This window comes from Triplophysa dalaica, chromosome 1, assembly GCF_015846415.1.
Source record: "Triplophysa dalaica isolate WHDGS20190420 chromosome 1, ASM1584641v1, whole genome shotgun sequence".
NCBI lineage: Eukaryota > Metazoa > Chordata > Actinopteri > Cypriniformes > Nemacheilidae > Triplophysa > Triplophysa dalaica.
Genome location: NC_079542.1, coordinates 11,160,358 through 11,174,186, shown reverse-complemented (window position 1 = coordinate 11,174,186; position 13,829 = coordinate 11,160,358). Strand labels below are relative to the sequence as shown.

Genomic DNA, 13,829 nt, shown 5'->3' with positions numbered 1-13,829 from the left:
TTTAAGGAGACAGGCTGTTATGAGGGTTTACTCTAAAGGTGAGTGATTGAAGTTTGCGACTATGACAGGCCCATTAGCTCTAACATCTCCACCTGCTGACACATCACTGCCTAGCAGCTATCAGTGAATTAGATTTAACATCACATCTAGCCTCTACACATCTCTTGTCCCCCCAACCCAAACTCAAATTGAGAACAGCACAGGTTCCAGTGGTGGTGGGCCGTTTCTTTCTCCCATGTGCAATAAAAGCTGATTAGAGTTGAAACAGTTGGCCGGTCCTGCCCGCCTTCACAGCTGCTGGATTAGAAGCTGAAGTCCATCATCTGTGAAATGAAATTTCTGATGGTCAAACCGGGACAGTTTGAGCTGGAGACTGTATGCTTGTGTAAGCCGACGCAAGGTAAAAGGAGGCACACAATATGCAATATCACACATCACAGGTAAAAGGGTCACGTAAGGTAGAAGATACACATTTTCCAGTCAAGTGAGGAATGACATGAAGCCCACTGTGGTTATCATGATAGACATGGGTTTGTACTCAGAGCACAAATGTAATACTGTTTCTAGACCTTAAAATTTCCAGTTTCCAGCATCTTGACCAAAAAAAAAAATCTGGAATTGTTTTTCTTTTTTTGTGGAATTTACAGTATTTCATAGACAAGGACAGCAATCTTCTGATGTACTGATTTTATTTCAGATATACACTTTATAAAAATACCCTTATACCTTCAACAGATTAGCGGAATAAGAATTTTTATAAATTATTTTTCACCGTGGCCGTAAATAAACACTTCATGATTGGAATGTAGTTACAATTCCAACTTATTCAACACAAACACATTATTGCAAAGACATGCAATAGAGTTCCCTTCATACTTTCTGGTTTAAATTGATCAAAAAGATATACAACAGTTCAATAAAAAAATTCAGCAATATTATGTGCGTTGTGCATGACCCATTTATCCCTTAGTTTAATGGTACTCTCATTTACATTCAGGTTAATTGACAAAATGACTGTAAACAGGAGTAATTACTGTATGTCTGACAACTGTGGAGAAAGATCATTGGAATGTATTATAACATTCTGAGAGGTTACAAGACTTATTAAAACATCAAAAAGTGCTGATTGTAAGAGAATGTAGTACACGTACATGAAAATCAAATAGAGAAACAAGACAAACATTCAGGTTGCATGTAATTCCCAGAATACGTCCCTTTACCCTATATCAGAAAAGACACTTGGATAAATGAGGCACAAGTTACAAAAAGTGCAACGATTGCTGTTTTCATAAGGCTATGCTAAAGCGCTTAGCTGAGCAAAAAACTGGTTGATTTCCGTCCTTCATTTCACCCCCTCTACCAGGGTAAAATTGATAAAGGTCACTTCATTGTATATACGTTTATTTCTAAGCACATAAAGTGATTCAATGCACTCGTTGTCAGTTACTACTAAGAATATTATGGATGTAAACTTCCCACTCTGTTTCACAGAGATTTTAGGTTTTGGTCCTAGTAAGGTTGTAGTTAAACTGTTATATACTTATAAACACCTTGGTTAAATACGGTTTGGAAAAAAGCTCAGTGCTCCCACTACAGAAAATACAGGGTAACTGTTATACAATGTTGAGCAGCAAGGTCAGTACAGGTCACTGAAACCTGCTATTTTCCGGGCCTTCTGCATTAAGGCTCGTAACTGGAACTGTTTTCTGGAGAGAAGCCTCACATGCTGCAAACAACCACACAGACACAATTCTTATGGCTAATATTTACAGTTTGGCGAAATGAAAGAGAGAAGGGCTTAGGACTTACCTTTAGAAAAATGTCCAAGTCAATAACATTTCTGCGTAATGCTTCTCCCAGATAGAATATAGTGTCTTCTATTGCATTTTCCTCTGCATAGAGGTTCAGAATCTGCTTATAAAGGGGAGCAGTGGGTGAAATGACATCATCAATGTCATTGTCCTCTGACTGGTTCTCCATCTTTTCCAGAGCTGCGGTCATTTCTTCATCTTTACACTTAAGGAGGTCAATGTTTTTGTCCACATCAGCCTGCAATACAATGGAAGAAGTTACAAGGCAGATACCCTCATATCAAAGTGACATAAAAAAGCTGGGATTTAAAAATTAATTTATAAACTAGAAAAAAATACTTTTTAAGAATGTTACTTTTAAAAATTGACATACAATTTATAAATATTCTGTATTATTTCGCTTTCTGTATTTTCTCTTTTAAGTGTAAATAGGAAAGAAATGTTGTTAACTGTTTACAAAAGGTCAGACTTCCTCGCTTTCTTCAAATCATGCTGGAATAACATTTATTATCAGTTTTTTGGAATCCATGCCTATTCAAGTGGTTGCAAACATCGAGGGGCATTATTACCCGTTATAATTAATTGTTAACCTAATAATGTACATTTGATAAGGGCAAATCTCATTATGAGTTGGGGCGGACAATGTTTTGCGGTAATTTGCAAATACAATTACAATATCATTTTAAATGTTTACACTGTACCATCTCAAGATCTAGTTTGGTCACCATCTCCTCCAGCTTCTGATGTCCCTTCTTCAGGTCCTCCTCTGTTCTTTTCAGAGCATCAAGCTCTGCCTGAGCTCGATCCATCTCTTCTTTCATCCTCCAGCGCAACTTGTCGCTGACAGCAGACACTAAAGACACACGAATCGTGTCTTCTCCAATGGTAGCATCACGGCCGGGACCTGTAGCGCAGAGATGAAATCAACAAGTCTTCATAAGAGCAAACTATTTTGTGGTATTTAATTTGCTTTTTTGTAATAATTGTATGTAATGATCGACTTTTTTTAATCCACTTTTGATTTCACTACTATTGGACATATAATACTGTATGTTTGCTCACCCACTGTAGTGACAGTAGACACTGGAGTATAGGGAGAAGGAACTGGTGTTGTGGGATAAGCAGACACTGCAGCAGGATAAGGATAGCCCTGAAATCCACTGGCAGAAAGACAAGAAAATACATGGAACTGGCCAATGCAACAATGTGAAAAAAAAACCTACAAAAGCCACTGTACATGGGTGTTGGTAGCTAAGCTGTGAGACAAGTGGGAATGTGATGATCACAAGCCACAAGCCAAAATTGAGACCTACAGTATCCAGACTTTATTCAAATTTTTACCCAACATATAAGCCTGCTTATAAATAGAGGCAGAAATCAGCAGGGACTTAATGATACATGTACGTTACATTTCAACTGCTCACCGCTCTGTATTGAGGTTAGTTATATTTTCTCCACAAAATATGAGAATTTCATTCCACCACCATTAGAATAAATTATTATACACAGTGACTTGTTGACACTTGAGAGTACTTACCCCGGATTGGAAGTCAGACTTTGACCAAATGGCAGGCCTGGTGTATTTGGCATATAAAAATCTGAAAAACATTTGATGTATTATAATAGTCTATAATGTTGTTTAAACACTTCACACAATTTAGATTAACTACTTTACACTCACTGTTAGGTGGCCCTGCTGCTGGGAATGCTGGGAAGGGTGACTGAGTGCTCGGCCGTGAGAAGACTGGTGGCTCCTCTCCAAACACCACAACAATCACCTGGATCAGTCCTAACAAATCTGATTGTGGCTAAAGAAGAGGACCAATAAACAAAACTTTAGAGTATTGTCTGCACTTAAAACATGGTGCTCCAATAATAATCATGGTCATAAAATAATGGTCACAGTCACCAATAAAAATCTAACAGACTCACAGCTTTCCATTCATGCAGGTACGGGAGGTAAATCTTTCCATTAGCATCCACATGTTTCCCTGTTTTTATCATCATGGCACTTGTAGGTTTGACAAAACAGATGGGAGGATTGTAGGGATAGGTGTCGAGGAGCCAGAGGCAGACGGGAATATTATACACATTTCCTACATATAAAGAAACCAGTAAAAAAAGTTACAACTGAACTGTAGTAGTTACTATGTTCATAGCAGGGATTTGTAAGGCTTATCCTCTAACGGTGTCACAAACAATTACAGAATCTATAAGATAAAAAAAACACAGCATTGCTCTCTATACCTCGGTAGCTTACTGGCACTGTTCCTGTAAGACTCAGCAGCTCTTTGTTGGAACCATCATTGAACACTGGAATAGAGAAAGCTACATTATTGCAACATCAATATGATTGATCACTTCGAAAAGACTTATACGTAACATTTCCACAACGTCCAAATTCACACAAATGTACTGACTTGCCCCTTATTGCAGTCAGTTTGACAAGGGGAAAGTCTTTATTGACACGTTAACGTTAAATGATAAGTTTCAGCATCCATTTTACTTTAAAGGTTTGCCTATGGTTCATATAAACGCACCTGATTTGATATCGTAGAATGTAACGCGTTCCCAGGTAGGTTAAGGCTAGTTTAAGTTTCAAGATATGTTTAGAGGCATAGCAACTCTTACCGTAGTTGTCCATCAAAGGTTTAAGATCTTTGTACTGAGACGTCACGTTTGTTACGTCGCGTACGGTGAGATCTCTGTATTTATAAAGCTGTAAAAACAACAACTGTAAATACAAAATGTACAATTTCAGGTTCTGGTCACGTCTAAAGTTCAACATACCTTTGACAGCAGTTTCCGTAAAGACAATTCATTCGCACCCGCCATATTTTAAAACAATTAAACTAAAGTGGTAACAAGAAGGGCTATACTTCGCCTTTTAGTTGAAGTGTTTAGTTGTTTTATTGATATAAGTCATCGCTCGCTATGAAACAATCACAACAGCTGGAAACCATTAGGTCATTTCCGGGCAGGTGACCGATGACGCTCCAGTCAGACGGCGCTGCGCAGACTGATCGCCTTATGACATCAAAGTGCCGCGAGAGCGAGTGAAGAATCATGCTCACGCGGTACTTTGATGTAATCAGTCTGCTGCTCAAACCTTTCTATGTGTGGAGCTACATGGCAGGAGGTGCTACTGCTTTTTTGTGCTCGTCTTTATAAATTATTTTTTTGCATATTGCAATCTGTGACCAGATCTTAAATTAAAATAACCAAATTAGTCTATGTAAAATAATTCAACTAGGCAAAAAAGTCCTGAAAATGTTCTGCGTTCGGTTGCATAAACGGCTAAAGGCCGAAGTATAGCTCCCTTTGTACGCGTACGCTGGGGACAGCGTACAGCGCGCGTGACGCAAATTTCGTCGTCAGGATAGTGTAATTTTTTTTATTTTATTTTTTTATTAAACAATTCACATGTACAAAACTGCCAGGTAAACAGAACAAACAGCACATTGTTGACACAAATAATAAATAAATCCAGGAGGGAACACAAATTGAGTAAACAAAAAAATAATAATAAAAATAATAATACAAAAAATAATATTAATAAAAAAACATGAGGGTGAGTAAATGATGACAGAATTTTCAGTTTTGGGTGAACTATTCCTTTATGACTTGTCTTACAAGTTAAGTCACCTAATGTTTTCTTCAAGACTGGTCATAACTTCTTCAAGTCAGTAACATAAAAATGTAGATTGGTGTAATTGAAATATGAAAAGTAAGACTGATTAGACTGTGATGTTTTTGCAACTGGCCCCTGATGTTTCATATAAAATGCAAATATCGGTTTATTTTGACACATTCATTTATCACATTATTTATAGACATAACGGTAGGCACACCTCTGTTATGATATAATGTTTATTCCAATAAAATGGACATAAAATTAGAAAAATTAAGTTACTACAAAATTCATATCAAAAAGAAAAGCTAGAGTGTTTTTCTCCTATAAATCAGGAAGATTTAATTAAAATTATTGCAACATCCAAACCGACGACATGCTTATTAGACCCCATTCCGACTACTTTATTAAAAGAGTTACTACCTGCTGTAATTGAGCCCATTTGTAACATAATCAACTCGTCTATTAATCTAGGACATGTCCCAGGACCTTTTAAACTGGCTGTAATTAAGCCTCTTATCAAAAAAACAAATTTAGACCCAAATGAACTTGGAAGCTATAGACCAATTTCAAATCTCCCGTACTTGTCTAAAATACTAGAAAAAGTAGTGTCAACTCAACTGTGTACCTTCCTACAAAATAATGACATGCACGAAAAGTTTCAGTCTGGCTTTAGACCGCATCACAGCACTGAAACTGCGCTCGTTAGAATTACAAATGACCTTCTTATTGCTTCAGATAAAGGAAACATCTCACTCTTAGTCCTGCTTGACCTTAGTGCTGCTTTCGATACTGTAGACCATAAAATACTACTAGATCGTTTACACCATTATATCGGTATTCAGGGACAGGCACTGCAATGGTTCAGATCTTACTTAACAGACCGATATCAATACGTCCATTTAAATGGGAAATCGTCAAATCTTACGCAAGTCAATTATGGATTACCTCAGGGATCGGTTTTAGGACCCTTGCTTTTCTCCATATACATGCTGCCCCTCGGCAACATTATTAGAAAACATGGAATTAGCTTCCACTGTTATGCAGATGATACTCAGCTATATATCTCATCAAGACCAGATGATTCCTTTAAGCTATCCAAACTGGCAGAGTGCATCGAGGACATAAAACATTGGATGACTAGTAATTTCCTCCTTTTAAACTCTAGCAAAACAGAAATATTACTTATAGCACCAAAATTAAGTAAACCGGATATCTCCGATTACAGCCTGCAAATTGAAAGCTGCACTGTTACTCCAACAAATACAGTTAAAGACCTAGGCGTTATATTAGACGGCAACCTGTCATTTAAAAATCACATCTCAAATATCACAAAAACAGCCTTCTTCCACCTTAGAAATGTTGCCAAATTACGAAATAGTTTATGTGTTGCAGACGCAGAAAAGCTTGTTCATGCATTTGTGACCTCACGGCTTGACTATTGTAATGCTCTACTTAGTGGTTGTCCTGTATCATCGATAAACAAACTACAGTTAGTTCAGAATGCAGCTGCCAGAGTTCTTACTAGGTCAAGAAAATACGATCACATAACCCCAGTTTTATCATCGCTTCACTGGCTACCCATTAAGTATCGCATTGATTTTAAAATTATTTTAATTACTTACAAAGCCCTGAACGGTTTAGCACCTACTTACTTAACCGAGCTTTTATCACGTTACAAACCATCACGCTCGCTGAGATCTCAAAACTTAGGACTTTTGACAATACCTAGAATAACAAAATCCACCAAAGGTGGACGAGCTTTCTCATACGTAGCACCTAAACTCTGGAATAGCCTTCCTGATACTATTCGAGGGTCAGACACACTCTCCCTATTTAAATCTAGATTAAAGACACATCTTTTCAGCCAAGCTTTCACTTAATGCATAGTTAATGAACAGCAGCTACGCTAATTATTCTCTTTATTCTCTTTCCGCCTCTGCCTCGGGATGCCCATCCCGAGGTAGGAAGAAGTTCCACCATGTCCAGACGACCGACAGATGCCCATCCCGAGGTAGGAAGAAGTTCCACCATGTCCAGACGACCGACAGATGCCCATCCCCAATTTGAGATTACACCAGATACAGCTGCAGACTGACTGACCATCCCAGCTCCATCTAAGGCAATTCCACCAGCTGCCAAGAGAAATATGACCATCGTACCATCCCAGCTCAGACCACTACATCCCCAACCAAGAGCAAAGACGGACTATTTGTCTTATTAATGCTGAAGTTACAATATTTGGTATTAAATGCTAAACTAAAATCACATGTCACCAGTCTGAGTGCAGCTATGACACGTCAGAGGGGATCTGGCCCTCCCGGTTGAGCCTGGTTTCTCCCGAGGTTTTTTTCTCCATTAATCAATCATTGGAGTTTGGGTTCCTCGCCACAGCAGGGCAGTGTTGGCCTGCTCACCGGGAGACTGCATTCATTCATTTATTTATTTAGAAATTAGATGTTATTTATTAGAATGAACTTACTCGTTGTATAAATACCATGCACTGTACTGTTTTAACTTTTCTGTTTTTCCTGTTTGCCCCTGTAAAGCTGCTTTGAAACAATACACATTGTGAAAAGCGCTATATAAATAAACTTGAATTGAATTGAATTGAATCATATTTTAAGTATTAATTGCGACGAGCAATATGCTTTTTCATAACAAGTTCAACACAGCTATTTAATAATAAAAAAGCTTTTCAATTTTCCAATTTCTTTGTATAAACCCACAACACTAACACAAAAAACCTTGCTAATTTAATAGCAGCATTTGAAGTATCAGGATCAGAATAATGACTTTGGTCTTGTGTTTGACACCGTTATGGGAAATGCCCATCAACCAGGAAAAAACTATATTCATCATGTGGCAGCTATCAAACTACCTGTCAGTGTCAGCACATAAAAGTATGGAGAAAATCTATAAATACGGTCTGGACACAGACTTCTGAGAGAAACCATTGGAGGTCATATCCATGGCTACTGACTTGTAATTTGAAGAGAGAATCATATTCACCCACGTCCTTGAGAACAATCAATAGACTCTTTGAGTATAACACACTCCACAGTCTATCAAAAAAAAAATTTAGCCGTGAAGAGAAGACACTCTGTTCAAGCATATTACAAAGATTCATGGAAGTTAGTAGATGTTTATTGGGATTTTAAATCTATAACCTTGCAAGAAAAAGTTGTTTCGAGCTTTTGAAAAAGAGAAAGCCATGATAGACTCATCTGTCCAATTAAAAGGCAACCTGTTGTTACTTGCTAACAAACATGGTGTGTATTACTATCGACAAGTTTTTAAATATGATTATTTACAATTCAAATATAATACAATCAATGTGGTGCCTGACAGATGTATCCATTAAATGTGTAGACCATTAAATGAAAACATGGATCTTTTTATAATTTGAAGTGCACAGTTTAAGTTTGATGTTTTTCATGACACCAACATCAGGGATTTATCACTGACAGAAATAAGGCAAAGGGTACAATTTAGTATTATAAAGGACTTGAAGTTTTAAGGTTACAGCACAGTGCTTGGTAATATTAAGAAATGCTTTTAAGGTAGGTTTGTGTCTAGTTGCCTGACAGGTGTGGTTATTCTGAGATGTGCTGAGTTCTTCAGCCAATGCAGACATTTTCAAACTATACACATGTCCATCACAGTCATTAAAGAATCACATATAGATACCCAATAAGAATTTGGGCTCATTAAAAACAAAATGCTTACAAAGAATACCGATTATTTCATAAGGCATGTTCTATACCATGTGCAAAAGGATTACTGTACCTTTTAATCAACATCATGATCTATTGCACTGTAACCTGTGATAAACACACTGCATGATAATACAAATCCTCTTTGCAAAACCAATGAACACCAATGATTATGTACAATTTATTAGATGTCGTCTAAACAAAGGACAATACAAATATTATCTTTCTCACATTCAGACATAAACTTATCTAACTGATGCAGTGATATCGCCCCTCCGTTTGGTCTTTTTAAGTGTTTCTCTAAAATCCACAGCTGATAAGCAATACATGAGGTTATTTTCTGGGTTATTACTTCCAGTTAAGAGTAAATAGTCGGTTAAATCTAAATATGTGTCAGCTTTCATCCAGTCGTAGAAACTCCAGTGTTGAGACCATTAAATTGAGGTACAACTTTCATCCCCTATAAAGAGGAAAAACAGGGGCGCTCCTAGGAAGACTGCACGAGTTCCGAGTGCCAGAATAAGGGTTTCCCTTATAAACAGCCTGCTCTAATGTCCAGCTTCTGTGAAGGGGTTGCAGCGTTTGCGGTCTCGAAGGCTGCACCGCTCTAAAAGCCATCTGACGCACAATTACTGCAAAGAGAATAGGCGAAATTGAACACATGAATGGCAGCACACAATTACTTAATTGTGACTCAACAGTGTGTGTACATGTGTGTATGTTTAGGCTGTTGTGAGTCACTCTTAGCTTAATACTTAGTCGCATGGTTGGAATCCTACACTAAAATGTTCCGAATAAAGCATTTACCAGATCATGACACCACACAGCGGCAATTCATGCAGTCTTGGCCATTGTCATCTGGAGGGTTCAGTTTCCTCAGCTTGTGTTGCCTAATTTCACGGACAAGTGTGTAAAAAGCATCTTCCACTCCCTATTTGGAGAAACACACACCAATTATTAGGGCTTTGTGTCTAATATAACGCCTGTGATGACTTTCATGCATTTTGCCCCATGGAAATGTACTTTAAAGTGGACATATGACGCGAATATGTGTTTTTCTGTGTCTTAGGTGTTCTATAAGTTGCCCATGCATGTATTAGACACGTAAAATTGCAAAAATTAAAGTGTCAGAACAAAAGATGCATTCTATCTTAAAGCGAATGCTCACCAATACCTTCCTGAAACGCCTCATCTAACCAAACCCCCACAAATCTACGTCAGTTCATGGTATGATTTGACTAAGACCGCCCAAATATATACGCAAGTAAGGTGGGTGTACCTGTCAGTACAATTGCTTTGGAACCTGATGTTCCAAATATGGTAAGAGGCATTACATTCCGTCACATGTTTGCAGTATTGGACCATTCACTACGCAATGGTTAACTGGCCAATCATAGCACACCTCGCTTTTCAGAGCGATGAGCTTTGAAAAAAATTGGCGTTTCAGAGAGGCGGGGCAAAGAGGAGATACAAACATGCACAGTAAGTTTTGTAACCTTAAATCGTGTCAACACATTGCATTACATCTAAAACAAACTATAAAAATTGTTTAAGCCGTGTCATATGACCCCTTTAACATGAAAATAAAGATGCTTCTAACCTGTCTAGTTTTAGCTGAGGTTTCAATGTATGGTATACCATAGCTACGGGCAAGTTCCTGGGCTTGTCTTGTGTCCACAGTGCGGGCTGGTAGATCACATTTATTACCCACAAGCACCATAGGCACATCATCAGAGTCTTTCACCCTCTTAATCTGTTCCCTTATGAAATCATTACAAGAAAAATAAACATTTATAGCACGCCATAAATAATATGCAATTTAAATAAGCAGCATATAAATGGTTGTATAAGTTCCTGTAATTTAACCTGTACTGATGAATGTCCTCGAAAGACTTGGTATTGTTGATGGCAAAGACACAAAGAAAACCTTCTCCAGTCCTCATGTATTGGTCTCTCATTGCACTGTACTCCTCCTGACCTGCAGTGTCCAGGATATCCAAAAGACACGTTTCTCCATCAATCACCACCTGCTTCCTGTATGAGTCCTGCAAGAAACAACAGCTTACAAAGTATTTTCCAACATAAGATATTTTGCTGAATATTAAAATATATTGTTATTGGTTTATGAAAGAAAGTTGTGAACTATTAAACCACAGCGGAGGCAAAAATTCACCCTCAGAATGCTAAAAGGTCTTTCAAATTATATAAGGTGAAGTGGTTACGTGACTACAAATCTTCCTTTAATCAAATTGAGTTTTGGCGTACCTCAATGGTTGGGTCGTATTCATCAACAAAGTGATTCTGAATGAGTTGGATGGTCAAAGCACTCTTGCCCACACCACCTGCACCCACCACCACTAATTTATATTCTGTCATTATTTCTGCTGGCGTCAGAGGCTGAGGAGAAGCAAGAGGGAACAAGGAAACGGGTACAAATAAACAGGTAAATTATGACAGTAAATGACACACTTAAAACAGTTACACAACAGTACCACACAGTGAACATGTAATGGAATGCTAACCATCTCTATCCAAACTTCTTCTTGAATTGAATCATTTTAATACTTTTAAGTATTCAAAGTGTATTTTTCAATATGTATTTAGGCTGCCAAGTAAAAATTGTCTACATTAAATAAAAAGATGTTCAATTGTACAGTGGTGTTACTCGTATGCACTCTGGACTTGATGTAGAATGTGTTTAGTTTACAATCTGTGTGATCCCATTCTTTCCAAACATAATCTGAAATTCTGGCAACCATAATATAGTCAATAAAATACAAATTTACAGTTCGATTATTCAGAAAGTTATCCAATGTAGTAATTTACATTAATATTTAATTTATTATGTGTGACATGTATGTCTTATAATACATTGAACACATTCCATCTACAATTTTCTGTAAAGATAAAGTACAGTAACTACAATAGGACTGTCAAACAATTAATTGCATCCACAATAAAAGATGTTGTTTACATAATATATGCATGTGTACCGTGCATATTAATTGTGTATTTATAAAAACAAAAACATAAATGAATTTATTTATGAAAAAAATCAAAATTAATAAACATGTATATACATTATTTAAACTACTGACAAATATAAATAAATACATATTTATTTACAAATAGTAAATATTCCCCAAATATGAATACAAAAGGAATATGCACAGTACACAGAACTATACTTTTATTCTTGATGAAGTGATTTATCGTTTTTAAGCCCTTATCAACAAAAGACTTAAATAACCACGTTATTACTCGTAAATAGGGTTGTTCAAAAACGTGTACACTTCTATAATGCATCGGTCAAGCTGGACACTGCATCAAGTATTCCATTTGAAGATCTATTTTTAGCATCTCTGCCTGTTTTGCACCATCACCTGAGAAATCTAATAATATTGTGCCTTGCTTAAATATAAGCTGTAATGCCTTGAGCCCTGTCATCTATAATTCAAGTTTTGTACATCTTTTCCAATAGAACAACATATCTTTAGTCTTTAGATTCTGGCCGATTATGTCTCTAATTCTGAGTTGTCTAGAGTTTGATGAGTAAGATTAATAACATCTGACTTATTACACAGTGCATCTTGATGTCACCCATTTCAAGACTTTAATCATCTCTAAATGTCTCTTAATCACTAAATTCTAAAAGTTATAACTAATTGTGCTTGCTAAAAATGTTACGTCATTATGAGGAATTCTGCTTCCTTTCTCTTTCTATATATAACAAAGTAACTTTCATTTCTCCCATTATTGCTGGAATACAATGACATCACCACATAACATTATTGATTTCTCAGACAGCAGGATGTAAACAACGTGGTCGTTTAGGTGAGCCCATCTCTTCTGTACAATACAATGAGCACCACATAATATTAGTTTCAAAAACGTCCCAAAATCCATTTGAATACAAAAACAAGTCTAGTCGAATGTTGCTAAATGCACATCTGTTGGTTTAAATGAATATACCCTGCCCGTATTGAACATTACAACTGTGCGGCAAACCGCTATAGCCTATGTATGTACACATATGGGTGTGTGTGATACTTTTCTCAGGTTGCTACAATAAACAAACTCAATGAGATGAATGGAGTTCAGGCGCGCGCGCAGTGATTTGACGCATTTGTTTCGTTTCATGTTGCACTATATTAGTAGTTCTTTAGTTTCGAGATGCCGGGGATACGATTTATGTCTTGCAGGTATAACCGCAGCAACAGAACGTACGTTCGTTTCGCGTCCGCAAGGAACGTTTTGGAGTTGATGGTATTCCTGCAAGACACGCAGCAGGAAAACACGGCGACTGGAATACTTACAAAACACACGGGGCGGTTCGCTCGTCTCGACGACAGGACGCAAGTCAATAATATGTCGACATCCTTCCCGCTGCTTCACTCGTGGCACTGCAAGGAATCGGACGGCGCGTGTTTTTCTTCTTCCAGTGCGTTACAATGTCATTGAAGCAGATGCGTTCGACACAAACATCGAACAACGAGCTGCCGGTGTACGTCGACGGATAGGAAAACAGCATGCGTGCGCTCGCGCTCGTGTGTGTGTATGAAGAGGGAGAAGAAGAAGAGGGCGCTTAGAGCACAGCACACGCCCAAACCCAGTGTGTCTCAATACACACAACCCTACACACAGACAACACATTTAGCTTTCACGAGCATT

General features: G+C 37.5%; 2 protein-coding genes across 5 annotated transcripts in view; both read right to left on the bottom strand.

Annotated features, from left to right (window-relative positions):
- Positions 1-672: 672 nt before the first annotated feature.
- tsg101b (tumor susceptibility 101b) lies at positions 673-4,782 on the bottom strand. Its single transcript, XM_056748669.1, has 10 exons — positions 4,602-4,782; positions 4,443-4,530; positions 4,059-4,124; positions 3,744-3,907; positions 3,493-3,619; positions 3,349-3,409; positions 2,874-2,971; positions 2,513-2,715; positions 1,810-2,049; positions 673-1,726 (listed from the first exon to the last, which is right to left on the bottom strand). The coding sequence occupies exons 1-10, from the start codon at positions 4,644-4,646 to the stop codon at positions 1,637-1,639; spliced, it is 1,182 nt and encodes a 393-aa protein (XP_056604647.1). The 5' UTR covers positions 4,647-4,782; the 3' UTR covers positions 673-1,636.
- A 4,543-nt stretch (positions 4,783-9,325) lies between these two features.
- The window catches only part of hrasb (HRas proto-oncogene, GTPase b), a 61,652-nt gene continuing 57,148 nt past the window's right edge, over positions 9,326-13,829 (bottom strand). For 3 of the 4 annotated variants that reach the window (XM_056746829.1, XM_056746839.1, XM_056746846.1), the window contains exons 3-7: positions 11,424-11,555; positions 11,025-11,203; positions 10,759-10,918; positions 9,966-10,089; positions 9,326-9,790 (exon numbers count right to left, since the gene is read on the bottom strand). In XM_056746829.1, coding sequence (XP_056602807.1) covers positions 9,970-10,089; positions 10,759-10,918; positions 11,025-11,203; positions 11,424-11,534 — 570 coding nt within the window. In that variant the 5' untranslated portion in view covers positions 11,535-11,555 and the 3' untranslated portion in view covers positions 9,326-9,790; positions 9,966-9,969. Of the gene's footprint in view, positions 9,791-9,965; positions 10,090-10,758; positions 10,919-11,024; positions 11,204-11,423; positions 11,556-13,474; positions 13,784-13,829 lie in introns of those variants that run through there. The other variant, XM_056746819.1, reaches the window with a different exon arrangement.

Excerpts from the sequence above, each read along its gene's own strand:
- tsg101b (XM_056748669.1), bottom strand. The coding sequence starts at position 4,646 with ATGGCGGGTGCGAATGAATTGTCTTTACGGAAACTGCTGTCAAAG. Across the intron at positions 3,908-4,058 it reads AGTGCCAGTAAGCTACCGAG|GAAATGTGTATAATATTCCC; the intron begins GTATAGAGAGCA and ends CTTTATATGTAG. Across the intron at positions 1,727-1,809 it reads ACTTGGACATTTTTCTAAAG|CATGTGAGGCTTCTCTCCAG; the intron begins GTAAGTCCTAAG and ends GGTTGTTTGCAG.